Below are 26664 nucleotides of genomic sequence, written 5' to 3' on the forward strand. Positions count from 1 at the left end.
CCGGCGGCGGCTGCGAGCGATTTCCGGGCGCGCGCGAGGGTGGTCCGGCCGGCCTCCGGGACATGAAGGTGAGCCCCGCGGCGGCCGGCCGGGGTGGCGTCCGCGCCCCGCGTCTCGGCGCCCGCTCCTCCTCCTCCTCCTCCTCTTCCTCCTCCCCCTCACACGGCCTCGGGTCCGCGCTCGAAGTGGGGGCGCGTGTGAGCGGGAGGCGCGGCGCTAGGGAGCGCGGGTGTGAGCAGGAGGGGCGGGTGTGAGAGAGCAGGTGTGAGTGTGTGGAGCGGGTGTGTGTGAGGCAGGTATGGGCATGTGGAGCGGGTGTGAGATCAGTTGTGAGCGCGTGGAGCGGTGTGTGAGAGGCAGGTATGAGCATGTGGAGCGGGTGTGGGAGCAGTTGTGAGAGCGGGTGTGAGCATGTGGGGCGGGTGAGAGCGTGTGGGGTGGGTGTGAGTGTGTGGGTGGGTGTGAGAACAGGTGCGAGAGATCAGGTGTGAGAATGTAGGTGGGTGTGAGAGCAGGTGTGAGCGTGTAGATGGGTATGAGTGTGGGTGTGTGGAGCAGTGTGAGTGTGGGGCGGGAGTGAGAGAGTGAGGTGGGTGTGAGAGAGTGGGGTGGGTGTGAGCGTGTGGGGCGAGTGTGAGAGCGTGGGTGTGAGAACAGGTGTGTGGAGATCAGGTGTGAGCATTGGGGTGGGTGTGAGTGTGGGCAGGGAGTGGGAGCAGGTATGGGGGGGTGAGTGGGGGGGTGTGTGTGAGGGGGAACAGGTGTGAGAGATGGGGTGTGAGCATGTAGGGCAGGTGTGAGTGAGGGGTGGGTATGAGCGTGGGCCAGAGTGAGAGAGCAGGTGTGAGCGTGTAGGGCGGATGTGAGTGGATGTGTGAGGGCAGGTATGAGTGTGGGGGTGGGGATAAGAAATCGGGTGTGAGTGTGGGGGTGAGAACAGACGTGGGGGGCAACAGGTGCAAGAGATCAGGTGTGAACATGTAGGTGGACGTGAGAGCAGGTGTGAGCAGTGGGCTGGGTGGGAGTGTGAGCAGGTGTGAGCGTGGGGGCAGGTGTGAGCGTGTAGGGTGGGTGTAAGTGGCAGTGTGAGACTTGTGCAGGAGGGTGTGAGAGCAAGGACTGAGTTGCGGGCACTCTGTGACTAACCCGCTCAGCGTGACCGGGGCGGGAGAGCCGGGAGAGTGGTGGCTGTCCCGTCCCCAGAGCGCTGGGCACGTGGCCCCGTGCTGGTTGGGGCACACACGGCTGGATCTCTCTTCGTTCAGCCCGGTGCCTTGAGCGCTGTGGACTTTCCACGCAGGAGGGTGACTCGTCAGCCCCTCGCTTCCCACAGAGCCGGGGACAGTGGGTTGGTGGCAGAACTGGACCTTGAGCCACCTGTGGCGTCCTGTGTTCGTAGCTCTGTTGAGTTCGGGTATCACGGTGGCCACACACCACATAGCCTTCTTCTCTGAGCGCTATGAACCCCGGTTCCTGTGTCCTAGAGCCCAGCACGTAGCACATGGTCAATAAATGTCACCAGGGCTGTGGTCATCCTGCCTCTTGCGTGGTCTTCACTTCCCAGAGCATGCGCGCCCTCACCAGGAATGCAGAGGCTCCGGGTCCGTGTGACCGACCGTTACTTGCCGTGGGAACAGCAGCACTCTGTAAACCAGAAAGGTGGCTTGTGGTGCAGCCACATGTTGGTGACACACTCAGGGCACCACCAGGCAGCACTTCTCAAACTGCACGTCCCTGAATAGCAAGACCAACTTGATGGGTAAAAATAAAAAAATGTTTAATGTTTATTTATTCTGAGAGATCGAGCACAAGCAGGGGAGGGGCGGAGAGAGAATCCCAAGCAGGCTACCTGCAGTCAGCACAGACCCCGACATGGCTCGACCTCCCGAGCCCTGAGATTGTGACCTGAGCCGAGATTAAGAGTCGGATGCTTAACTGACTGAGCCGCCCAGGCGCCCCTAAAAACCCATTTTCTTGAAAATGAAGTAGGAAAATTGTGAGCGCGTCACAGCATGGTTAGCTGATGAGTGGCTTTCACTCGACACATACGACACGCGTGCACACGTGTCCTGGGCCGGGGCGGACTCTTACTGTGGGTCTCAGAAACCATGTGAAAGTCACTGCTGGGACCCGCCACCTGTTGGCCAACACGCTGCTGACACGTCCTCCCCGGAGCTCGGAGCCCCCGGAATAGCGGGGCCGTCCGTCGTTAGCGCAGATCTGAGACCCCTGCCTCCCAAGGGCCCTGTGGGCGACCAGGGACGTGAAGTGGTCACTACGCACCATGCTCTGTGGCACCTGTGCTGCCAAAAGGAGATTATTGGCGTGTGTGGAAGAAACAGACTGACACATGAGGGGGCTCCGGCCTGGGGTAGGATGGCCGGGCCCACACCGCACAGCAGGGATCTTGAGCACCTTGCATGGCACGGTAGCTCACACGCTGTGTCCCCAGCGCTCATGAGCAGCCTGTTTACGTTGCCACTGGGATGATGTGGCAGTGCCAGTCTGGCTTTGAGCTCAGCCTGGCACCCCTTCCACTGCTCCCTTCGCGGTGCACACAGGCTGGCAGCGTCCATCTTCCTTCCCCCAGGCCGGCCCCGTCTCCACCCTTTCCTCTTCCTTCCTCGGTGTGAAATCACAGGGCAGGGGCAAGTCACTGGCCGAGGGGTCTCCAGGTGCATGGACAGCAGGTGCGGTGGCAGGCCACGGACAGAGGGCGAGAAGGTCACTGGGGCACACCCTGGGCCATGGTGGGTTGCCGAGGACTGCTCTCCCGCTTGGTTTCTCATCGCCTTCCATCCTCAGTGACCCAGACCTCCATCCCAGAGCCGAGGAGGAGCCTGAGGTCATGGAGTGGACCGAAGGGGGCTGGGGTCAAAATTGGGGGTGTCTGGCAGAGTGGGCCTTCCTCCCACTCCGTGGGGCTCCTGCCAGCAGGTATAGTCGTCTCTGCACACGTAGTTTCCACCGCAGCTCTGCAGCCCCTTGTGCAGGGCCTATGCCCTGGAAGCACGTTCGTTCAGGTGGCTTTCTGGCCTTGTGGTGGCCGGGCCTCCCAGCGACAGCCCCTCATAGCTTGGCAGCCACAGTCCCAAGCTGACCAGGTCGTTTCTGTCTACCCGCCCTGCTATGCCTGAGGGAGCCCAAGTCCAGGCTGTAGTCACAAGAAGGGAGGGGGGCAGAAGCTGTTGTCCTTGGTGATTCTGATGCCACAAAGTCACCCACGAGAGGGGCGGGGAGGGGGCAAAGGACTGCAATCCGGACATGGCCTCTGTATCCCTCCCCATGTCCTGTCCGTCTGCACCTCTGCACAGCTTTGTCCGCCCCGTCCCGTGAAGCCCCTGGGCCGGCTGTTTGTGCCTCCCTGCCTCGCGGGGGCGGGGGGGGGGGAGACCCCAGGGCTCCTCACCCCAGGCTCTGTTCTCCCGTGGCCCCACGCAGGTTATGTTGTAGGTGTATCAGGTGCTACAGTGTAGAAACCTGCCCAGGGAGGTGACAGCCCAAAGCTGCCCTGCTGTGCTGCTCTGTGAAGGGGATCAGGTGGAGAGGCGGGCTTTGGAAGGGGGTAGAAACAGGCTCCTGGCCAGGAGGTCGGTGGGATGGAGGGATGAGTGCTGCAGAGGGCCTGACTTTGCCGGCATCTGACAGGGCGCTCTGTGCCTGGCTAGGGCTCTGGTGGCCTCAGCGATGCCCATGGTCAGAGGGAGGGGCCACGTGCTAGGCAGGAGGCCGGGCTGACTCCCCGGGGCCTGCCAGGTGTCCTCTGGCTCTGCCACCAAGTGGCTCCGTAGCTGGAGTGGAGGGGCAGTCTGTCACCTGCACGCTTTACAGCCTCGTCCAGAACCCCAGCCCGTCTGGGCCTGCCTGGCACTCAGCTGCCGTGAGGTAGAAGTGTGGGGGGCTGGGGTGGGGGCAGAACCTTGAAAGGAAGGGCACAGCTCATGGAAGTCTGGTGCAGGAAAGCCAAAGCCTGGCCGCTAAAGCCAAAAACAGAAGGGCCAGCAGTCCCGATGGCCTGTGCGCTTACTTTCTAGCATCGCCCTTTCTGTGCTTTCGGTAAAGGTGTGTACATACAGGAATCCTTATATTCCTTTTTTTTTTTTTTTTTAATTTCTGAGAGAGAGAGAATCCCAGGCCGGCTCCATGCTTGGTGCAGAGCCCGATGAGCTTGATCCCACAGCCATGAGCCAAAATCAAGAGTTGGGTGCTTAACTGAGCCACCCAGGCACCCTGTACACAGGGATTCTTCATTAAAAAAATTTTTTCTAATGTTTTATTTATTTCTGAGAAAGAGAGAAAGACAGTGTGAGCAGGGGAGGGTCAGAGAGAGAAGGAGACACAGATTCCAAAACAGGCTCCAGGCTCTGAGCTGGCTGTCAGCATAGAGCCCGATGCGGGGCTCGAACCCACGAACTGTGAGATCATGACCTGAGCTGAAGTCGGACGCTTAACCGACTGAGTCACCCAGACATCCCGACAGGAATTCTTCAATAAAGATGGGATGTGTGCGTGTGCATTTTGTAACATTTGCACCAATAGTGCATCTCAGGCATCACACTGCCTGCCCGTGTTCTTGTGTACAGAAGTGTATATTACCATTTAAACAGCATGGTAGTGAACCTTCTCCTGCATTTTCCACGTAAGTGGGGAAGCCTCCCAAAGTGACAGGAAACACATGTTGGAAAGTGTATTTATAACCACATTGTCATCCAAAAAGATTTTTGCAACTTGTAGTCCCAGGAACAGCTTGGGAGAATTGCTGCTGCCCCTGGTTATACCATTAGCCTCATTCTAACCCTCCCCAACACCGAGTGTCTATTCCCTTGATAGCTGGTGAAACTGAGGTGCTATTTCTCGACCTTAGGGCACCTCCGTATTACAGGGTATCTCTGGGTATTTCAGGGCATCTCTGGGTATTACAGGGCACTTCTCAGTATTGCAGGGCACCCCTGTGTATTACAGGGCACCTCTGGGTATTATAGGGCACCTCTCGGTATTGCAGGGCACCTCTGGGTATTGCAGGGTATCTCTGGGTATTGCAGGGCACCTCTGGGTATTGCAGGGCACCCCTGGGTATTACAGGGCACCTCTGGGTATTATAGGGCACCTCTCGGTATTGCAGGGTATCTCTGGGTATTGCAGGGCACCTCTGGGTATTGCAGGACACCTCGGTATTATAGGGCACCCCTGGGTATTACAGGGCACCTCTGGGTATTATAGGGCACCTCTCGGTATTGCAGGGTATCTCTGGGTATTGCAGGGCACCTCTGGGTATTATAGGGCACCTCTCGGTATTGCAGGGCGCCTCTGGGTATTACAGGGTATCTCTGGATATTGCAGGGCACCTCTGTGTATTACAGGGCACTTCTCGGTATTACAGGGTATCTCTGGGTATTACAGGGCACCTCTGGGTATTACAGGGTATCTCTGGGTATTACAGAGCACTTCTTGGTATTGCAGGGCACCTCTGGATATTACAGGACACTTCTTGGTATCACAGGGCATCTCTCGGTATTCAAGGATATCTCTGGGTATTACAGGGCATCCCGTGTATTACAAGGCATCTGTGTGGTACAGGGCACCTTTGTATTTTAGAGTATGTATACTATTGGGTCCTGCTATATCATGGGACTTAAGTTACAGAATATCTTATTAGAGTACTTTTATTTTGAAGTATTTTCATCTTTACAGGGTGTATCTGTGGTAGGATATCTATATGGGGTACCTGAGTATTATGGAGTTAGGGGTTTTTGTGCATTAAAAGATATGAGTGTATCTCCTCATTTTCCTTTTTTTTTTTTAATATTTTTATTTTTTATTTCTAGGAGAGAGAGAGAGAGAGACAGCGTGAGCAGGGGAGGGTCAGAGAGAGAGATACAGACTCTGAAACAGGCTCCAGGCTCTGAGCTGGCAGTCAGCACAGAGCCCGATGCGGGGCTCGAACCCACGAACCGCGAAATCACGACCTAAGCGAAAGTCGGACGCTTAACCGACTAAGCCACCCAGGCGCCCCTTCGTTTTCCTTTTATAGTGGGGCATTTTTTATTAGAGTGCCATTGATGTATAAGTTCTTTGCTTGTTATGGATAGATAACGGGTAGAAATGTGTTATGAAGTATATTCTAATTTTTTTCTGGTTTATTTTTTAAATTTTTTTGTTTTCTAAATGAAAGTTTCACTTTTTTTTTTCTTGAAGTTCATCCATTTATTTTAAGAGAGTGCAAGCGGGGAAGGGGCAGAGAGAAGGAGACACAGAATTCCAAGCAGGTTCCACACTGTCAGCACAGAACCTGATGCAGGGCTTGAACTCACGAACTGTGAGATCATGACCTGAGCTGAGATCAAGAATCAGATGCCCAGCTGACTGAGCCACCCAGGCACACTGGAAGTGTCACATTTTAATGTAATGAATTATTTTGGCCTTTTCTTTACTAACCTAACCTCCACCATTGCTGATGTACTTGGAAAAGCTTTCTATTTTTTCTGGTCCTTTCCGTGGTACTTGTTTTACACTTAAACCTTCCAGTAGTCTATTTTCCTTGGGTTGGTTGAGGGCAGTCGTCATTCCTAGATGGCTGCCCATAGTCAGGGAGGCCCGTTTCTGAACACCTGAGAGGAACGAGGGGCCCAGCAGTGCTGGAAGCTGGGTAGGCCGCTGGGCCTGGCCCAGAGTAGGGCTCTGTCCAGGGGCCAGTGCCACAAGGACCCAGGCCCTGTTGGATGCTCCATTTGACAGAAGGGACACCCCATGCTGCTGGTGGTCATGCGCTCTTCTATCTCTGCAGCCCCCTGGACCCCAGGATTGGACTGCACTGTGACGCTGCCATCATGAGGGCGCTCCTCGGCACGATCTGGCTTGCTCTGGCCTGCAGCTCTGTTCATACGACTTTGTCAAAGTCAGATGCCAAGAAGGCCGCCTCAAAGACGCTGCTGGAGAAGGTAGAGGGTGGTTAGGGCTGGCCCCTCATGCCTTTTTCCTGCCCACCAGAGCCACGTGCCAAGGCTTGGGATGCGGTGCTGCAGTCTGTGAGCCAGGATGCTGGGGCCTTGGCCTCCTTGGGTGGCTGGCCAGTACTGCCCAGGGCTCTGGCCAGATGGCCCAGGAGGGAGTGGCTTCTGGTGCTGGGACTGAGGGTGTGCCCATCCCCACTGGCCCCAATTTCAGCCCTCACCCCCTCCTCTGCTTCTTTCCATGCCCACACTCTCGACTTGCTTGCGCAGGTCTGTGATACGCACGACGGTCGAACAGATCAGACGCCAGATGAACCATGCCTCTGCACCATTTTCTGGGATGAGAGAGAGTCCTCGAGGGTGGGCCTGTCCTGGGGGCTCTGGGTCAGTGGCACCATGTTGACCCCAGGACACGTAGCCTGGCTAATGAGAAGACCGTCGCTGCTGCTCAGGGCCCGTGTCCCGCCCACGGCAGGCCCTGACCACCTTCTCCTGTTGCTTTTGTTTCAGACCCAGTTTTCAGAGAAGCCGGTCCAAGACCGGGGTCTGGTGGTGACGGACCTTAGGGCAGAGGATGTGGTTCTGGAGCATCGTAGCTACTGCTCACCTAAGGCCCGGGAGAGGCACTTTGCTGGGGATGTCCTGGGCTACGTCACTCCAGTAAGCCAGGCCCTGGGGTGGATAGGCAGGTCCCGAGGGCAAGGCGGCCACCGGGGTCTTTGTCCTCACCTCCCTGGGCTACTGCCATGCAGGTGCAGCAGGAGAGAGGCCTCCCGAAGAAGTGAGAGTCCTGCCGAGGGTTTTCTGGGACCTGTCCTGCACAGCACAGGCCCTTCTGTGCTGTCCCATCCCAGAGGTGTCTCAAGGGCCCTCTGTCCCCAGCGGCAAGCGTGCTCACCTTTCTCCATTTTCTGCCAGTGGAACAGCCATGGCTATGACGTTGCAAAGGTCTTCGGGGGCAAATTCACGCAGATCTCGCCCGTGTGGCTGCAGCTTAAGCGGCGCGGCCGGGAGATGTTCGAGGTCACAGGCCTTCACGACGTGGACCAAGGTTCTCACGTTGCTGCCCATCTGTGCTCGTCCTGAGGGCCCAGAAGGGTGTGAGTGCCCGTCTGTGTGTGTGAACGTGAGGGTGTGATTCTGTGGGAGTGTGTGTGTGTAGCTGAGTGTGTGTGTCAGTGTGACAACTGTCTGGCATTGGCCAAAACCCTGTTCCCCTCAGCACTTTGTACGCTGGTCCAGGGAGGAGGTATCTGGGAGGGCTTGGCCGTCCTGACAGCCGCTTCCGTGAGCATGCACCCAGGTTCCAGTAACCGTCCCCCTTTTGGGTCTGGAGAGAGGGCGCGTTAGCTAGTTGTGGAGCAGGCGCTCTTCAAGACGGGGAGGGCAGTGTCCAAGGACAGGCTGGGCAGCCCTGGGACTCGGCCGCTGGGCGCTCCTCAGCTGGAGAAACAGTCCCAGCCCCCTGGGAGGCCACGCTTCCCTGGGTGTGGCTGATGCCACGGTGTTCCCCTAGTGGCCCAAGGGTCTGACCCGTCCTGGCTGCTCTGCATGGAGAGGAGAGGGGTAGGGAGGGGGCCGGGGGAGGAGGCGGAGGGGGCTGGACCTGCAGACTCTCTCCTGCTGCTCTCCTTCTGCACCCTCATTGCATGAGACCCAGCATTTTCTTCCTTGGGTCTGGGTCTTCATGCGGCCAAGGGGCTGTGTCCTGGCACCAACTGTCCTTTCCCTGTCCCACAGGGTGGATGCGGGCAGTCAGGAAGCAGGCCAAGGGCTTACGTATAGGTAAGTCCGACAGGCCTGGGCTTGCGGGCACCCAGCCCTTCAGCTACACGCCGCGCGTGTCCCCGGCAGGACTAGGCGGAATGACACCGGCCCTGCCCCATCCTGGAGGGCACGCCTGGCTGGGGTCTTCCCAGAGTGTGGGTGGGGCTGGCAGAGCCTGGAGGTTGGAGCACAGGAGCAGGTGACAGCCGAGCAGGTGGAGCCATCGGGGGCGGGTTCCGGTGGGGAGGAGGGTCCAGCAGGAGCCAGGCAGCGACGAGCTGGGGGAGCTGGGGTCCGGGCCCTCGGAGACTTGGCATGTGAGGGGGAGAGAGGTCAGCACTACTCACCGGCCCCAGAGCCCCTCCCTCGCCAGGCCTTGTGGGTGCCCAGCTGTGTGCTCGCTCTGCTCTTGACGGCCAAGAGCTGCCCTGGGGACATGCCAAGCACAGAAGGGTCACTGTCTCTGTGTGGGTCTGTCCCCCAAGTGCCCCGACTCCTGTTTGAGGACTGGACTCATGAAGACTTTCGGAGCGTCTTGGACAGCGAGGACGAGATAGAAGAGCTCGGCAAGACCATCATCCAGGTGGCCAAGGTGAGGCCGGGAGCTGCATGGGAGCAGGGTGCCCTGGGCTTCACCTTGACCACAGATGTCCCTGGAGCTTGGGGAGTCTTCCTTCGGGTGACAGCCAGCTGCCCTTCTGGGAGGGGCCTGTCCTGCTGGTTTTTGAGGCCCCCCCCGGGTTGGGGTTGGGGAGGGGGCACTTGAGGGGACAGGACGTGTGACCACCTGGTCCCTCTGCTCCTGGCTCCTATGGGGAACCCCCCCCCCATTGCCCCTTTCTAAGAGGGGCTTCCGGGCCTGCCGTGACCTCACTGCGTGAATGCTGGCGGCTGGCTCCATGTTGCCTTCCCACCCGGCCCCACCGGGGTCACCGGACCCCCTTTCACCTGCCCTGTGCCTTTTCAGAGCCAGCACTTCGATGGCTTCGTGGTAGAGGTCTGGAGCCAGCTGCTGAGCCAGAAGCACACGTGAGTGGGCTCTGTGCTCTTCCTGGCCCCCGGTGTCCTGGAGGGAGGGCTGAGGGAGGCCGTCATGGGGGGACAGGGGCAGCGCCTCGAGAACAGCCAGGGGTCAGCATCTGGCTCTGACCGCGCTGCTTTGCAGGCCTGGATGCCTGTGTGGGTGGTAAAGGCCACAAGATCAACGTCACCCAAGAGTACCCTGTGGGAAGGCAGGGGCCCGGGCGGTGACACCCGTATCAGGCTTGGACACCAGCCCAGACGCCTCTGCTGGCAGCACCGAGCCTTCCTAGGGGTGAGGAGAAGAGGTCGGCAGGGCCACAGAGTCATCTGGGAGGAGAGCCAGCCGCCCAGGCCCTCAGGCGCTGCGCGCTCCCCTCGCAGGGCACCTGAGTGACCAGGGAGTGGTGAAGTGTCCCCTGCGGCAGCCACTGCCTGCTTCTGTCAGGGATGTGGGGGCAGAGCAGTGGGGTGGCCCACATGGTGCAGGGGGCAGCAGAGGCTGGCAACCAGCTACCGCCGGTTCTGAAAGCCTCCCCTCGCTTTCCTGCCTGAAGGAGTCCCAGCCCAAAGCCTGAGCCCCCAGCAGGGAACACTGGGCTGGGGCTCCCCGCGAGGCCTCCCTCCTGTCCTGCGGCTGCAGTCCGTTCTCTGTGCACCCGGAGGTGGTGTCCCCAAGCGGGTCTCCTGTCTCCACGTGCACGGGGAGCGCATGTTGTTCTGGCCTGTGCCTGGAGCCAGGCACGTCTGGGGCTCCCTGCCCAGCTTTGCAGGGGTAGGCCTGTCTGGGCAGCTAGGGCCCCTACCCCACTTGGGCACCAACCCCTAGCCCTGGGAGAGGGCCCTGAGGCCCAGTTTGTGCAGGACGATGCGTGGAGACAATGGGAGCTGAGTTGAGGGATGTACTGTGTTTACCGGGACCTGGCACAGGGCCAGTGTATTGGGGGCTCTGGCTATTGGCAGGGACCCTGCCCCCCACCTCTCCTCCCAAGGCTTTGCTCTCATCTTTGCAGGGCAAAGGCCTTACCAAGGTGACCTTCCAGCACCTTCTGATGCAGCTTCTCACTAGACAGCTGCATTCCGCCCAGGCTCATAGCACGGGGTGGGGATTTGCCTGAGCCGCAGCCAGGATGTAGCAGGCACGTGATGAGGGGTGGTTGGCAGGGCAGGCAGGGGCCCAGGTGGAGCAGGGCAGAGAGCAGCCGGCCTGGCAGATGGCTGTGGGCACATTGCTAGCTGGGAACCATCTCCCGGGACGGATATGCCTGGCTGTGGCAGGGCATGATGGGAAACAGCCTGGAAAGGCCAGTGTGGCAAATGCTATGGGGCACATGGCCTGTGTATGATGGGGGCGATGGCATAGCAGCTCCATGACCCCTGTGTCCCACAGAAGTCCTCTGGGGAGGGGCAGGTGGTCTGAGCCAGTGGAACAGCCAGGGATGATGTCTAGCTCTAGTGAGTGGCTGGGTCCCCTCCATTCATACCCAGGGTGTGGCAGGCCTGTTCCCTGGCACGGGGGTGACCGTAGGTTCCCTGCTGGTGGGTGCAGCCCCAGGGCCGTCCAGAAAGCCAGAGAGCAAGTGACGGTGATCGTGCTGCAATGTGACAGCTGTTGGCAGCACTGATGGAAGCGTGTGTCCCCTGAGGGTGAGCCTGACCGCAGCCCAAGCCGCCTCCTGGGAGAGTCACCATGGCAGCAGGGATCACGCCTGCTAAACCCCAGTCAGGCGGTCAGTGCCCATCCATTCCCGTCGAGACCACGGGGACTGCGCCTGTGCTGCTGGGTCCTGGAGGTGGGCACTGGCACTGTGCCCTGGTCACACAGGGGTGGCCAGTGAGAGTGCAAGTGCGCTGGACCCCTTGGGGGGAGGACTCACTGTGCTCTCCGGATGGGGCCCAGGGCCCCCCTCACAGTGCTGGCAGGGCCAGGCCAGAGTGAATGCACAGAGCGTGGGGCCGTCCTGGAACCTGCCGGTGGCATGAGGGGGTTGGGGTGCCTGACAGGTGCTCCCAGGTGCTACCTGGAGCTGAGCTAGTCTCTATTCAACTGGGCACACCTGCCGCGGCTCTAGGGGCCAGAGCCATGACGCCGCCTCCCTCCCTCTTCCCGCCTGGTGGCCCACTCCGTGTTGAGACACGTCCAGGCACAGGTGGAGAGTCCCACGTGATGCCCACCCACAGGTGCTCCTCCTCTGTGTCCCAGGGCTGGGGGTGCATCCTTCCCTAGGACAGACACACAGCTGTGTCTTCCAGGCTGAGAGTGGCCATGCAAGGGGACTGGGTTGTCGAGGCCAGTGCTTTGGGGTGCTGGGCTAGGGTTCCCCCTGCAGCCCAAGCCCTGGTTGCTAGAGCTGCCCTCTAGCAGTTCTGGTCCCGAGGCCCCGCGTCGGTGCTCTGTGGCATTCACTGAGTCCTGTGGTGTTTCATGGCCTGGGCTGACCCAGCCACCAGCAGGTCGCCCCCTGGCCAAGCCGTGTGTCTGCGAGAGTCCAGACGTGACAGGGTGCTGCCCAGACATCCCTTTGTTCCCCACATCATTCTCAGGGTGATCCTGGGGGAGGAAGGCCAGGGGCCAGCCCACTTTCGGTGGAAGGTGACCCCCACGGGGCTGCTGGGCTGCCTGGTGCTCAAGTGTGTGAAGTGCGCAGGGCCCCTCTGGAGCCCATACTTCCGGGGCAGAAAGTGATGACAGGGCGCCTGCCCTGTAGCAGGTCTGGGTCAAGCCCCTCAACTTCCTGTTCTTGTTCTTCTGGTTCTTTGCAGGGGCCTCATCCACATGCTCACCCACCTGGCTGAGGCCCTGCACCAGGCCCGGCTGCTGGCCATCCTGGTCATCCCGCCGGCCGTCACTCCCGGGTAAGTGCCTTGCTCGCTGTGGCCTGGGACCTAGGGCAGCCCTCTGGGCGTGTGCTACCCTTCTCCCCAAATGTTGGAAGATGCTCGAAGTTCCTAAATTTGAGGGGCTGCATTTTCTAGATACTCCCACTCTCAGGTGAAGTATTGCCACAGCGCAGAGCTTTAGGATGAGTCCGTACCTTCTGCACCCTTGGGAGGTCAGGGTGTGGTCTGTGTGGTCACCAGGCCTCCTTCCTGGGCCTGACTGTTCCCCGTTCCCTGCCCAGTGAGGCAGCGCTGTCAGAACCCAGGGAACAGGGAGGCCGAGCAGCCCGGGCCCTAGTTGTCGGAGCCGTGTCCCCTCTGCCCAGGGTATCACCCAGACGCTCCAGATCTACCGTGAGGACTGAGGGCAGACCCGGGGTCAAACGGCAGGGTCTTGTTGGGGAGGGAACCACAGAGCCCAGGCGGGACGGACTGGGGGCTCTGTTTGGCCTTTGCCAGCCCAGCCCCTCAGCCCACAGGGGTCCACTGGGCTCCCCCCAGCTGCCCTGGAAAGGAGCAGCTGGCCCTCCCAGCTGCTGAGCGGCAGCACAGGGGTGCGCCAGTCGGTGGGAGCAGCATGGGTGGGCCTCCGGGGCCCGTGACACCCAGCTGTGGTTCGCAGGCTGACAGACTCAGAAGTCCTAGCAGATGCTCACACGGAGCCTTCAGGTCACTCCGGCAACGGAGACAGATGTTCCCTGGGGTCAGGCCTGCCTGGCCTTCATGCCCCCCATGCCCCCAGCCTGTGCGTCCCACCCGAGGCCTGTGCACGTGGCTTAGGGCTGCGGTCCCCCGCTCCCTTTGCATCTCCTGGGTGTCAGCCTGCCGTCTGAGTTTCCCTCCCACACTTTCAGGGTCCTTGGTCCATCGGGGTGGGCTGCAGTGGGGCTGGGGTTCACACCTGTGTCCTCAGGTCCCACCGTGGGTGGGGAGGGTCCCACAGGCCGGCAGCTCCCACATGGGGCAGGGAGGGTGGTGCTCGACCCAGGAGGGAGCCCAGCCAGAGCCTTACCTCTCTGTCCTTCCTCCCACGTGCAGAGAGCGCGTGCACGTTTGTGAATGCGTGTGGGGTGCACGCATGTCATGGGGCTGCTCCCAGGATGGGTTCTTGTGGTATTCTGAGGTTAGAGCTGGACCTGGGGCTGGAAGAGGAGCCCGTGCTCCCAGAAGGCCGAGCGTGAACTCTCTAGAGCCTGTGGCCGTGGCTGTGGTGCTTGGCGCCCATTTCCTGGCTCTCCCAGTTTCTGTGAGTGGTTTGGGGGGTGGGAGATACTTGGCCGGGTGGAGACCATGTTGTCCTTCGTGGTCAAGAGCCGTCTGTGGGATGGGTGCAGGAGGCGTTACCGGTGAAGGTCAGCTCCTAGAGGCTGGGGGCATCTCCTCAGGCTGAGGGCAGGTACTACCCAGTCCTGCAGCCCCCCCACCCCCACAGAGCCTGGCATCTTCTGTTGAGTGTGTTGGACCGTGGGAGGGTAGGGGGCTAGAGGCCTCTGAGAGGCCACCCCCTGGGCCTGGCTTTCCTGCTGGTGCCCTCTGTGTCCGGGGATCTTACCCTTTCCTTACCTGGGCTCCTGGCACCCAGGCAGATAGTGGACGGCCTGCCCCTCATCCCGCAGCCACCCTGAGAGGACAGTGGCGGCTGAGAGGGTCTGTCCAGAGGGAGGGACCGTGGCCAGTGTGGTCAGGGCTGAGGGTGGGGGGTCCTAGGCGCTGATGGCCTCATGGGCTGTGGACACGACCGGCCTGCCTCTCCTGGCGGTCTCAGTGTGTGCCGCCCACATGCGGTTGAGGAGTGTAGGCCCGGGCTGTGCTGTCCCAGCTGTGAGCCAGCCCGGCCTTTCCCCCGAGGCTCTGGCTCGTGGTGCCCACAGGAGTTTGTCTTGTTGGCATTTACCTCCCACGTGATCGCAGATAGCCGTCCCGACAGACCAGCCCAGTAAGTGCGTGGTCTTGGCATTTTCCGCAGTGGGACGTAATTGTGCTCATCATTCACCTCACAAAGGCTGGCTCTGGCGCACAGAACAACAGCTCCGGGAGGAAGTCTGCGGTGCTTTTTTCTGCTGTGGGTCGTGTCTGGGACTATTGGCTCAGGTAGCCGTGCTGACCTTGAGCCCTGCTCCCAAGGTTACAGCCCTGCCTCCAGTGGAGCTGGCACTCTAGAACTTTCTGTCAGCCTCACAACGCAGATGGAGACCCCAGCTCCGGGTAGAGGAGGAGCCACAGGGTTGAGTAGTCGGGAGGCAGTCGGGGACCTGGGTGACTGGGCCTGTGGGGGATAGGCGTGGGTGCTCCCACAGCAAGAATGTGGGCAGTGACCCTGCCTTCCACACATCAACAGTTAGGTGCCCGTCAGGGCTGCTGGGGGGTAGCTCTGTGGCCGGTGGCAAGAGCCAGTGGCCATTCCCAGAGCCTGCACTGACCTCAGCGAGAGTCAGGCTGGGGAGGGCTGGTCAGGGGGAGGACTTGAGGTTTACCACCGATAAGCGACTGGTTTGTGGTGTCTGGGGGAAGATACCAGCAGGGGAGGAGGTGGAGGGTGAAACTGCACACACAGGCCCATAGGGGCTTGAGGACTGGGGAGGCGGGACAGGACCCTCTGGAGAAGAGGCCAGTTGGCCCCATGAGAGGTGGGGTCCCCAGCAGGTTGGAGCAACTGGGGCCCAGCCCCCGGCACGGCAGCCAGCCAGGGCGACGGAGAGGGCGGTGTCCACCACTTGGGGGTGAAGCGGGGGGGTGAGGGACAGAGGGTTAGGAGTCCTGGGCCAGGCATGAAGCCCTAGAGGCACACAGAGGGGGGCTGCCAGGAAGAAGGTTGAGGGGAAGACAGACCCCCAAGTGGGGCGGGGGCCCCCAGGACCGCCACCTCCGGGCCAGCAATCTCAGTGTCCAGGAGAAAACCGGCTGGAGGCCACACTGCGTGTCTGCCATCTGGCTGCCTGGAGAGGGAGGCCAGGGCTGCACCAAGTTTGCTGGGCCCACCCCTCACCTGCAGTGCCCTTCCCTGCTCCGGCAGCTGTGGGGTCTCAAGGTAAAGGGCCCTGCGTGGCTGCCCAGCCTTCTAGAAAGGAGGGATGTGCACACTGGGAAGAAGATGTTTGGGGAACAGACGTCTGCAGACCAAGGCCGTCCCCGGAGGAGCTCCTGGGAGTCCAGCCTGTGGCAGGCGCCCGTGTGGCGGACCAGCCCAGAAGCGCTGGACACCCCGGAAGGATGTCATGGGAAGGCAGATTGTGGGATGGACTCCATGAAGCTTCTGGAAACCGCCCCTAACAGGGTAGCCACCGAGGTTAGCAAAGGAGGAGAGGCTCAAGGAGTCGTGCCTGCCATAAGCCCGCTCTAGGTGCCGGAAGCCCTCCCCAGACTGTGAGCTGCTCAGGGCGGAGTATCGAAAACCCACAGCTCCGTGGCCCCATGGCCAGCATCGGGGTGTCTGCTCCAGGCAGGGGCGGGCATGAAAGCCAGTCGGATAGGACCCTCTCCCAGCTCTTCTTCCTGGGCCTCACACCCGTTCGAGTCCTGCCCCAGGCTGGCCTTCCCTATGCACCTGCCTGGGTCCCCTCTCCCAGTGGAGCAGGGAAAGTGCTGGGCCCCCCGGAAGCCGAGACGTGGGCCTAAGGGGCATACCCCCTGCTGGACCATGCCACAGCAGCCCACAGCCCTGCCATCCCTCCCGAGCCACTGAATCCGGAAATGACAGGGCCTAGTCATGTGACTGCCCCACCTGGAGACAGGTGAGCCTTTGAAATGGGAAGTGTTTTCCTAAAGCTGATGTGCCCACTGTTTATGTGGCACTCCAGGCTGAGGCCTGGAGGGCACAAGATGTGTTCACATGGCTGCCTGTGGCCTGTCTTCCTTTTGCTGGGGCCTGGCATCTTCTGGTTCACTCTGGGGGGACCTGTCCCCAGTGTGGCCATCGGGGAGTGTGGCTGTTGTTGCCCAGCAAAGCATTTGCCTCCAGGTGCGTCCTGGAGCACCCCTTTGTGTCTTGGTGCTCCCCACTGAGTCGAGACTGTGAGGCCGTCGTCCGCTAGCTCTGCTTATCTTCAGGTCCTGCGAGTGCCCCGTGTCTCTGGGGGACCTGGGCCTGGCATCCTAGCTGCTCCCCCCAAAAGCAGCTGGAGAAGCTTTTCTCTGGGCTGGAGTGGGGTGGCCTTGGGACAGGGTCCTGTGGAATGGATGACCATCACTGAGGTCCCTGCAGACACACTTGCCCGGGGTTTTGGGGGTGCAGGCTGAGAAGAGGGGTCCTGTCTCATGTGGAAGGCTCTCCTGGGGATGTGGCCACCTTTGGCATCGCTGCGGGCAGGCTACCTGTGGGGACGGGGCTGTCCTGGAACTGGGCTGATCCTGTGGTGCCCTTGGATGCGTGGCCCAGAGGGTGGGGGCAGGGAGAGAAATGAGCCTTTGCTTGACCTTCGACCTTGGGCTCCACCTGCTGCCCTTCCCAGGTCCCCCCAGCCCCCACTCTTGGAATGTGGCCCTGACCGATACGGGCTGAGTCCTGTAACTGAGTAACAAGTTATCTTCCGGGGAAAGTGACTGCAGCCCTCCCACAGCATGGGGTGGAAGCGGTGTGGTCGGGGGGCCCCCAGCCAGCGCCCCTGTCCTCAGTTGCACTCGGGTGTCGGCTGGGCCGTGAGAGGGGGGAGGTGGCAGTCATGCCTCTCTCTCTGCAGGACTGACCAGCTGGGCGTGTTCACTCACAAGGAGTTCGAGCAGCTGGCCCCCCTGCTGGACGGCTTCAGCCTCATGACCTATGACTACCCCACGGCGCAGCAGTGAGTGCGGGTGCCAGGGGCCCCATGAGTTTCATGCCCCAGAGATGCTTGCCTCCTCTGGGGCCTGGACCCTGGACACTCAGAGGGACAAGGCCTGGCCTCCTGCCAGTGTGCTTGGGGCCATGCTGCTGTCAGCTCTTGGCTCCGGGGGCGTGGAGGACCCTAAGCCCACTGTTGCCCCCGCACTGGGTAGCCTTCACATTTTGGGGGCCTGCGAGAAGGGCAGTGGACAGCCCTCATGGGACCACCATCCTGGGTTGTGCCCCAAACACGGTGGCTGCTGGCACTGGACCTGCCTTATTGCCAAGAAGGTGCTCCTGTGGGAGGACGGGGGGTCGCTGCCTCGAAGGGAGCCTCTGGTGCAGGCATGTCACGGTGCTGCCCACTGCTGTCTCTGTCCCCGGGGGAGGCCCTGGGCACGGTGAACGCAGGCATAGGTCCGGCTGGAAGCCACTGTGGGAGACCTGCTGCCTGGTGCCCTCCTTCCCACCCTGCCCCAGCCTGACACCTCTCCCTGCTGCTGAATCCCACTCCCCCCTTCCCCTGCAGGCCCGGCCCCAATGCACCACTGTCCTGGGTTCGAGCCTGCGTCCAGGTCCTGGACCCCAAGTCCAAGTGGCGGAGCAAGATCCTCCTGGGGCTCAACCTCTACGGCATGGACTATGCAGCCTCCAGGGATGCCCGTGAGCCCGTCATCGGAGCCAGGTGAGTCCCAGGCTGCCCAGCACACGCGGTGGCCTCCTGTGCTATCCTGCATCCCAGGCTCTCGTTCCGGTGGGTCCGTGTGTCCCCTGGAGGCGGTGGCTTAGAGCAAGGGAGGAGGCCTGGGGCGGTGTGACCCCCACACACCTGGGGCCTGTAGGCGGAGCCCCTCGGAGCCTGCTGGGTTGGGGGCACCTTCCCAGCACTGCAGCTGGGATGCCCCCCTCGAGATCCCCCCTGGCCTCGGGCATGCGGACCTCCTCCCGAAAGCACGGGGCACGTGGGCCTGGCCTGGGAGGCGCTCGGTTCTCATGCACATCTGCACTTGCACTTGGCATCATTTCCTGCCCAAACAGCCCCCAAGGTCTCTTGCCTTTCAGGTCTGCTGGGATCAAATGCTTTTTCTTTTTTTAACAGTTTGTTGTTGTGTTTTTTTTTAACTTTATTTATTTTGAGAAAGAGAGAAAGGGCGAGAGCAGGGGAGAGGTAGAGAGAGAGTTTCCCAAGCAGGCCCACGATATCAGCCCAGAGCCCAACACGGGGGTCAAACCCATAAACTGAGATTATGACCTGAGCTGAAATGAAGTCAGACGCTTAACCAGCTGAGCCACCCGGGTGCCCCGGCTGGTATCGAATTCTTGTCATCTGTGTTTTGCGTTGGTTTTTTGGAAGATATTCTTGCTGGAGGTGTGATTCTAGGCTGTCCTGGCCTGCGAGACGCCCCTGGCGCCCGGTGTGGTTTGGTTAACACACAACTTCCCTGCAGTTTTCTTTATGTGCTCTGCACTTGGTTTTCGTTGAGCTTTTGGGACCTGTGTATTTGTACTGTTCATGACATTTGGAACATCTTTGGTTTTTTCAAACATTTTTTATGTCCCTTTTCTTTTTCGGGCCCTCAAATACATGTGAGGTCAGTTGATTTGTTCCCTGTCCCGATACTCGTTTTATTTCCCTTTTGTGGGTGTTTGTTGGCCTCGTCAGGGGCGCTGACTGACGTGTGTCTCTGTCCTGCCTTCTGTGCTGTCACAGCCTGGGCTTCCCCGTCACATCCAGAAGCTGGCATTGGGTTTTCTCTTCCATGTGTCCTGTGCTTCGCCGTGGGGGCTGGGCTGTGACAGCTGCTCCCCGAGGCAGGCCCTTCCTGGGCCCGCTCCGCCGGCGGCTCTTCTCCCCAGGCTCCTGTCTGGCCGGAGCTCTGCAGCCTGCGCTCCTAGGTTGGACGCATTGTGAATTTCGCCTTCTTGGGCGTTGGCGCTCCTGAATCTTGTCAATCTTTGTTCAGGGTGCCTGGGAGCCGTGGGAGCCGGCCACGGGGAGCAGGCCCCGACGCTGTGACTTGGGTGCGCACCTGTTGCAGCCTGCTGTCCTTGGAGGGGTGTCTCCACGGGTCACCAGCAGGGCTGCCCCCATCAGGCACACGGCATGTCAGCCCCGGCGGGGGCCGGCTGCCTTGCCGGGGCTGTCGTCCATGGTGACTCCCTGAAGCTGTGCCTCGGTGGTGGGACAGGGGCTGCCTGGTTGGCCCTTGGCTGCGCTCACGGGTTCGAAGGGGCTGCTCCCAGTCACTTGCCCAGTGGGCTGGGGGGCTTCCCCGTTTCCCTCTAGGCCCCTCCTCTGTGGGTGGGGCCTCCAGGACAAGGAAGAATGCCCATGAGGGCCCAGAGCCACCCCTCACCTCAGGTGTCCCAGGATCGGGCCCCTCCATGGGTGGGACCCCGGGATAGGCCATGTTCCGAAGTGGTGGCCCTGCCAGGACCATGTCCCCTGGGTACGCAGCTGGTGCTGGGGTTTGGGGTCCGGTGTAGGCCTGTGCTACCCACTCCTGTCCTGCCCCCTGACTCTGGGCGTATTTTGGGTCCCTGAACCTGAGTCTGCCCCTGTCTGCTGAGAAAGGCCTTGGGAAGTGGAGCGGACGCAGTGTGAATGGCAGAGCTGGAGTGAGAAGGCCAAGGAGCGGCTCCCTGGCTCAGGGAGGGCTGCCGCGGTGCCTGGCCAATTGCTGGGGTGTTGCCTCATCTCCCAGCAGAGTGAGGTTCTTGGCCCCTGGCCACCCCTCCCTGAGAGCTCCCCCTTCCTGTCCATTTGTCCTGGTCAGGTGCCCTAATGCACCCTTCTGACATGGGATTGCTGAGAAAGTTCTGGAAGCATTGCCGGTGTCCCCGCTCTTCCCCACAGCCTTGAGGGGGTGCCTGGCTCAAGGAGGCAGTGGGCAGAGCCCCGTCCAGAGCTGGGGCTCCCAGCACCAGGCCCCAGGGAGCTGCTGAGCAGTCAGCCAGGGGTCGGAGGATGATTCCTTCTGCTGTGGAGGGAGGCATCGCACGGGGCCCCCACATCCCCCACCTGCCTCTGCTCCAGCCTCGGGCTCCGCTGGCCCAGGCCTGGGGAGGGGGCAGGGGGCTGAGCCTTGCGGTGCCTCGAACTCAGCCACCGGCGCTGCAGTACTCACCTCCCCCCCTTGGGGCTTGAACCCTACGCAGACTGTCACTGTCCCCAGTCCTGGAGGCCAGAGCCCGAGGTCGAGGCGTGGGCAGGGCCGGGCCCTCCAGAGGTGCCTCTCCTGTGTGTGGACAGCCATCCTCTCCCTGTGTCCTCATGGGAGAGGACCTCTGTGCGTGTCTGTGTCCTGATCCCCTCTTTTTACGAGGACCCCGGTCACATGGGATCAAGGCTGATCCCGGTGACCCCATGTTACCTCAGTCACCTCTGTAAAGTCCCTGTCTCCAGATACAGTCATGTTCTGGGGTGCTGGGGGTCAGGACCCCAATGTAGGAATCTGGGGGACACAGTTCATCTCTGCCCCCACCTGAGGGTGGAGAGTTACTGTTGATTCACTAAGCGTTGGCCCCGCAGCGGCACGTGGAGTGGACCGTCAGGCTTGTTAACCCCACACACGCTTGTTAACCCCACACACGCAGCTCAGGGGTGTGGCGGGCTGTGTGTCAGGGTGGGCACTCACTGCCCCGCCCCTGCCTCGCCCCTCCGCAGGGAGCAGAAGGCAGCTCCAGCCCCAGCTCCCTCTCAGCAGGGCGTCCCTCAGGCCCTGGGTAGCAGGGCCAGGGCTCACCATGTCACAGCCCTACAGAGAGGGGCTGAGGGGCCTCGCGGAGGCAAGAGACCTATGGCAGGCAGACAGGGTGGGCACCACAGCCTCCGGGCACCAGGTGCCACCTCGCCTGAGAATCTGGAGCAGAGGAGGGGTCACGTCTGCTTCTGGGGAGGGCCATAGTGGAGGGCTGCCCCAGGGTCACCTGCACAGGCCTGGCTGTGCTCCTCTGCACCCCAGGCCCCCACCTGCTGAGCTATAAAATGGGGCCAGGCCTGGTGCCGAGACCCGGCGAGAGACCCCGCCGTCCTGATGGTGGCTTCCTCCGCAACCCCCTCCCCGGGCCCCCTGGGCGATCTCAGGCCGCGGGTAAAGGGGCTGAGACACAGGCTGCACCCACGGAAGACAGAGCTGCTGTGCTAATGAGGGACCTCGAGCCTCGGCCCCAGACGAGGTGGGGAGGGGCAGGCACACGGCCCTTACATGGCGGCTCCCACACACCCCCCAACATGGTCGGACTCACAGTGAGAGGACCTTTGCCAAAGTGAGGTCTCAAGCAGAGCACGGTCCCCGGTGCAGCACCTTCCCCGGGGTTTGCGTCACAGGGAGCTGGCTCTGTGGAGGGCATGCAGGGCCGAGGGGGATCGGGAGGGACGCCCCCACCCTCCAGGAGAGGGGAGCCACGCCTGGGGAGGGGTCACCTCCCCACAGGCCAGTCCTGGGGTGCGAGCCGCAGTCCAGGAAGAATGTAGTCAAATGACAGCAGCTCCTGGTGCAAACCGGACACACACAGATGGGGCTCTGGCCCAGGTGCCAACACGAGCCCCCTCCACACCCAGCAGGAGTCCCCCTGTCCCCAGGGGCCCCCGACCCCTGGGACGCCAACAGGGACGCCAACAGCGAAGCACCCCTCAGGCCCCTGTGGGTTTCCTTCCACCTCCTTTGCCTGAGTCTTCCAGGCAGCCCTCCTGGCCTGCAGGGAAGGCCTGACGGACCCGCCTCTCTCAGGGCCTCATGTCTCTGATCCCCGTGAGCCAGACGGGAGAGCTCAGAAGGCTGTTCACTGGTGCCTTTGTTTGCCGGCGGTGGGGGGGGGGGTTGCTCAGGAGCAGGACCCTGGAAATGCAGTTCACCAGGATGCCGCCCCGGCCAGCACCCCCCTCCCAGGAACCTACTGCAGCGGACCCCACCCCCCGTGCAGGTGACAGTGGGCCGAGCCCCCCAGTCTCTCAGCTTTGGTGCCAACGGAAGCCCTCCCTGTCTTGGCCTCCCCAGCACGGAGGCCTGGCCCTTTGTGGCAGGTGTCCTCAGCCTCTTCCAGGACAGTGGGGGCATCAGCCGCCCCACCATCTGCTCGGCCCCAGACAGAGCCAGGACCCTGTAGTGGGGGCAGGAGGCCAGCCCCCACGGGCCTGGCGTGGGGTCTCACGACCTCTGCCAGCCAGGCTAGTGTTCTGTGCCCACCAAGGGGACCTGAGGGGGCCCCGGTCTGCAGTGGCTGTTGGCTCGTGTCCTGAGTTTCCCTCCCTCCTCCCCTCCCGACTCCCTAGTCTCTGTTGCCATCCCTGGGCCACACGCGGACCTTGTCCTGACCGGGCTCCTCCGTGTGGCCTGCTCTCTCCCTAACTGCAAGGAGTTTGGGCAGCTGTGAAACACCCCAGGAGGTGGCACGGGACTAGGTGGTGATCTGTGGGTCCCCGTGCCTGCCGGGGCCCTCTGCTAAGAGGCTGTGCTGCTTGCCTGGCAGGCCCAGCCTGGCCCCACGGCACCCCCAGTGCCAGTCCCTGTGGGCCCCTGGTCTTCTGCACCTTTGGGGCTTGTGGTCCCCACCCTGCATCTGCTGCCCTTGCCTGGGGGTCCCCAGCCAGGGCACAGCCAGCTGGGTCCATAAAGGATGGGTCCTGCTTGGAAGTGTCCTTGAGAGCCAGGGTGCCGGGGCCGCCTGCAAGGCCAGTCCCCGTGGCCTGCCAGCCCCAGACAGCGGTGCGGGGCACCCAGCTCCCCCAGTCGAGGACAGCGGGTCTGTGTGAGGCCCCGCAGGCGGGGAGCTGTCCCAGCAACCGCGGAGGGATGCCTGTGCCTGGTCCCCCTTCAGCGGCCTCCCTGGCCGCCTCCCTGTGGCTCTGGGCCTGCCCTCTGTCTTCGCGCCCCGGTCTTTGTCTTCCTTTCCTTCTGCTGGGTCCTGCCTCCAGGCACCCTGGTCTTGCATCTCGACCCTGGGCCTCCTTGTGTGCCCTGCCTGGCTTTAGAGTTGCCTTTGTCCCTGCATGGCTCCCCGGGTGTCTTCTCCTGTGGCCCCGCCTCACTTTGGAGGTTTTCCTCCAGGCACAGTCCGTGAAAGGCAGCGCAGGAGGAGTCCCCATGTCACCCACACAGGAGCAGCTCATAGCATGGGCCTGCGTCAGGGAGACCCTGCCCCGTCCACGTCCAGCCTGAGAAGATGGTCAGCAAGGGCACAGCCCCGGCTGCATGCCTGCCAGGGCGGCGGGGGCAGTTCTGGGGTGCTCTGGCTGCAGTGGGGGCGGTAACAAGGAGAGGGCACTGGGCACGTGGCTCCCACTCTGCATGTTTGTCAGGCCCCAAACCCCCTTGCCAACGGGAGGTCAGGGGTCCAGGCTGGCAGGGACCCCTCCCGAGGCTGGGGTGTGGGCGGGTCCGGCACGGGTGGGTTGCTCAGACTCCGTCCAGACGGTCCCGTGCCTCTGGTCTAGTGGGGCAGGGGTCCCGGCATTGAGTGCAGGGCGACCTCAGGTCCCACCAGTGAAGGTGAGAAGCCACATCCCAGTATCCTTTGGGGCAGGAGGCACCCCTCCGACCCTCCTTGGGGTCTCCCCTCCCTGGCTGTGGTGGGTCCTGCGCATGTGCATCCTCACTGCCCATTAGCCATTGGAGTCCTTTCTCTAAGCGGCTGCCAGGTGGTCTCCGTGGGTGCCCCTCCCCCCCCACCCGAAGACTCAGGAACGTCCTCGTCCCAGTGCAGAATGTCCTCTCCCTGGGGTTCCTGGCACCCTTAGCCTCAGCCTTGTACCTTTTGGGGGGGTCCACACTCCGTAAACCCGCTGTTTCAGGGGGTGGGGTGCCGGGGCGTTCATCTCAAGTGTGCAGCCAGCACCTCAAATTCCACATTTTCCTCCCCAAAGAGCAGCCTTGGGCCGCCTTAGCAGTACTCCCAGCCCCCCGCCCCCGTGATCCCAGGCTGCATTCCGTCTGCGGGCTTGCCCGGTCTGGGTGTTCGTGCAGCCAGAGCTGCACCGTGTGTGCTTGAGGGCTCGCTCACTCGCTCGCATCAGCTGGGGAAACGCTCCGCCCTTGTTTTTGAAGTATTTCCCCCACTTGCATCTGTCTCTGGCTCCCACCTTTCATTTCCCTTGTCTCTTCCCTTCCCCCTGGGCCCTCCCCTCCCGTCTCTCGTCTGCGCCCCACTGTGCCCTCACCCAGGGCTTGCTCCCCAAGGCCTGTGTCCCTGGGGCTGCGCTCAGGCGGCACGGGGTCCTGTGTGCCCCAGCCATGTCACTCAGAGGGCAGCGACCCCAGCCTCAGCTCCCCCCTCCCCCCCCTCCCCCCCCGCCAGGGCCCGACCTGCAGCATCTGCCCACGACCCTGGTGTGGGAGCCTGGGAGCAGGGGCAGCTGGGTCAAATGCCCTGCCCTTCACCCCACCGCACCCTCCCGTCTGGCCCTGCACACCCTGCCCTGCACATCCTGGATTCTACCCACAGAGCCGCTGAGCACACATCGGATCAGAAATCACAGATAATCTGAATGAACTGAGAACCGTGTTTCAATTAAGGATAATTCGATAACCTTGGGTGGTTGGAGTTGCAGGTCACCCCCTCACCAGTAGGCACCCGTCCCTCTCCTCCATCACTTGTCTGCCGGGGGACACTGCCCGCTGCTGGGAGGCCCTGCCGTCCTGGTCCCACAGCACCTTGGGAAGTCACCTGTCCTCTGCGTGTGTCTGGGGGGCAGGGAGCACAGACTCACGCCCCCGGCTCCTGGCGGTCAGAAAGGACTGCTGTGGGCATGGGGCAGCCCTGGGGCAGCCTGGCCTCTGGAAGAGTTCGGAAACCACTGCCCCCGCCTGCTGTCCCCGGAGAGCTGGGCTGGGGACCCCAGGCCCTGCTCTTCCCGGGAGGCCTGGGGTTTGACCTGAATGCCCCCGCATGCCGCTTTCCCCGTGGCGCTCAGGGTGGTTGCCACACGTGCCTAGCATGCCCTGTGCACCCCGCACATGCGGCGCCCTGAATCCAGACGCCCTCGCTCTGTCCACTTGGACACTCACGGTGTAGCTGTCACAGAGGCCCCGTCAGGACAGCCAGCCCGTGCTCCCACCTGCATAGCCCAGGGCAGTGAGCTTCCAGGCTCCTGAGATTGGAGCAGTCTGTTCCCTCTCGTTTGTGTCCCCCGTCCCCCTCCCCCCTGCACTGAGGACGTGAGGCCCCCAGCCCACATTCGCCAGGGGCAGGGTGTCCCATGCCCCGTCTTGTGCTCCTGTCCAGGGTACACGCGTGGTCCTCCGCCACGGTGACCGTCCCGGTGTGCAGGCTGTCTCGAGGACTCCCACATGGTACATCCCATGTCCGGCTCCCCACAGGTACATCCAGATCCTGAAAGACCACAGGCCCCGGATCGTGTGGGACAGTCAAGCAGCAGAGCACTTCTTCGAGTACAAGAAGTGAGTGTCCGGAGGCGGCCGTAGGTGAGGGCTGTGAGTGCCCAGGCTGGCCAAGGGCCCGGGGCCTTGAGCTCGACCTCTGCCCTGAGGGCTGATCCGCCCAAGGCGTGGGACCTGTGGGGCTGCCTTCCCAGCAGGGCCTGAGGCCTCTGCTGACGGGGAGGAGGGCACAGCGCTCCCCTGTTGGGTGGGGTTGGGGGTGGCAGGAGGCAGGAGGCCTAATCCTCTTTTGCAGAAGCCGCGGAGGGAGGCACATCGTCTTCTACCCAACTCTGAAGGTACTCGCGGGCCCGCCTTTGTGCCGGGGGTAGGGGGCAGGGACTGCACCCTTCCGGAGCCACCCTTGACCTCGGCCAGCAGCGGAGGGCAGCACAGGGCCTGCAGGGCACGTACCCCCCCCTCCCCCCCCGGGGCAGCCGCCGGGTGAGGTGGGGCTGACGCCTCCCGGGCCCACAGTCTGTACAGGTGCGGCTGGAGCTGGCCAGGGAGCTGGGTGTCGGCGTGTCCCTGTGGGAGCTGGGCCAGGGCCTGGATTACTTCTACGACCTGCTCTAGGCCCAGCGCTGCGGGGACGTGTGCCCTCCTGAGCGGTGGAGTGACCAGCTCATAAGAAAATACAGACTCTTCTCTTTTCCGATGGGTTCCTGCTGTGGTCCTTGACTGGTGGTGGGAGGGGCCGTGGGAGCCATGCCTCCTCATCAGCGATGGGGGGGCAGTCCTGGAGGGGGTGCTGGGAACGCAGGCCCCTCCCACCCAGCCCTCACTGCTGCCTGTCGGCCAGGTGGGGGCAGGACCAGGCCCTCACGGGTGGACCCCAGGCCTCTGGCAGAGCCCAGTGTCAGCCCGGGGC

The 26664-nt window shown here is 62.1% G+C and overlaps 1 protein-coding gene across 3 annotated transcripts; it reads left to right on the forward strand.

The window, feature by feature from the left end:
* On the forward strand, nt 1–26451 carry CHID1 (chitinase domain containing 1). 3 transcript variants are annotated; one of them, XR_005526292.1, is made up of 13 exons: nt 1–68; nt 6785–6938; nt 7461–7610; nt 7869–8001; nt 8691–8735; nt 9203–9309; nt 9685–9746; nt 12501–12593; nt 17294–17395; nt 17945–18100; nt 25734–25838; nt 26050–26092; nt 26271–26318. XR_005526292.1 is itself a non-coding variant. In XM_039221552.1 (13 exons), the coding sequence occupies exons 2-13, from the start codon at nt 6828–6830 to the stop codon at nt 26367–26369; spliced, it is 1182 nt and encodes a 393-aa protein (XP_039077483.1). In that variant the 5' UTR covers nt 1–68; nt 6785–6827; the 3' UTR covers nt 26370–26451. The 3 variants fall into 3 exon arrangements, 2 of the variants coding, with proteins under 2 accessions (XP_039077483.1, XP_039077484.1); XM_039221552.1 differs by having other exon boundaries at nt 25734–25814; nt 26271–26451; XM_039221553.1 differs by lacking the exons at nt 1–68; nt 6785–6938; nt 7461–7610 and having other exon boundaries at nt 7869–8050; nt 25734–25814; nt 26271–26451.
* The last annotated feature ends 213 nt before the right edge of the window (nt 26452–26664 follow it).

This window comes from Hyaena hyaena, unplaced genomic scaffold, assembly GCF_003009895.1.
Source record: "Hyaena hyaena isolate Hyena2069 unplaced genomic scaffold, ASM300989v1 scaffold_989, whole genome shotgun sequence".
Classification (NCBI taxonomy): Eukaryota; Metazoa; Chordata; class Mammalia; order Carnivora; family Hyaenidae; genus Hyaena; species Hyaena hyaena.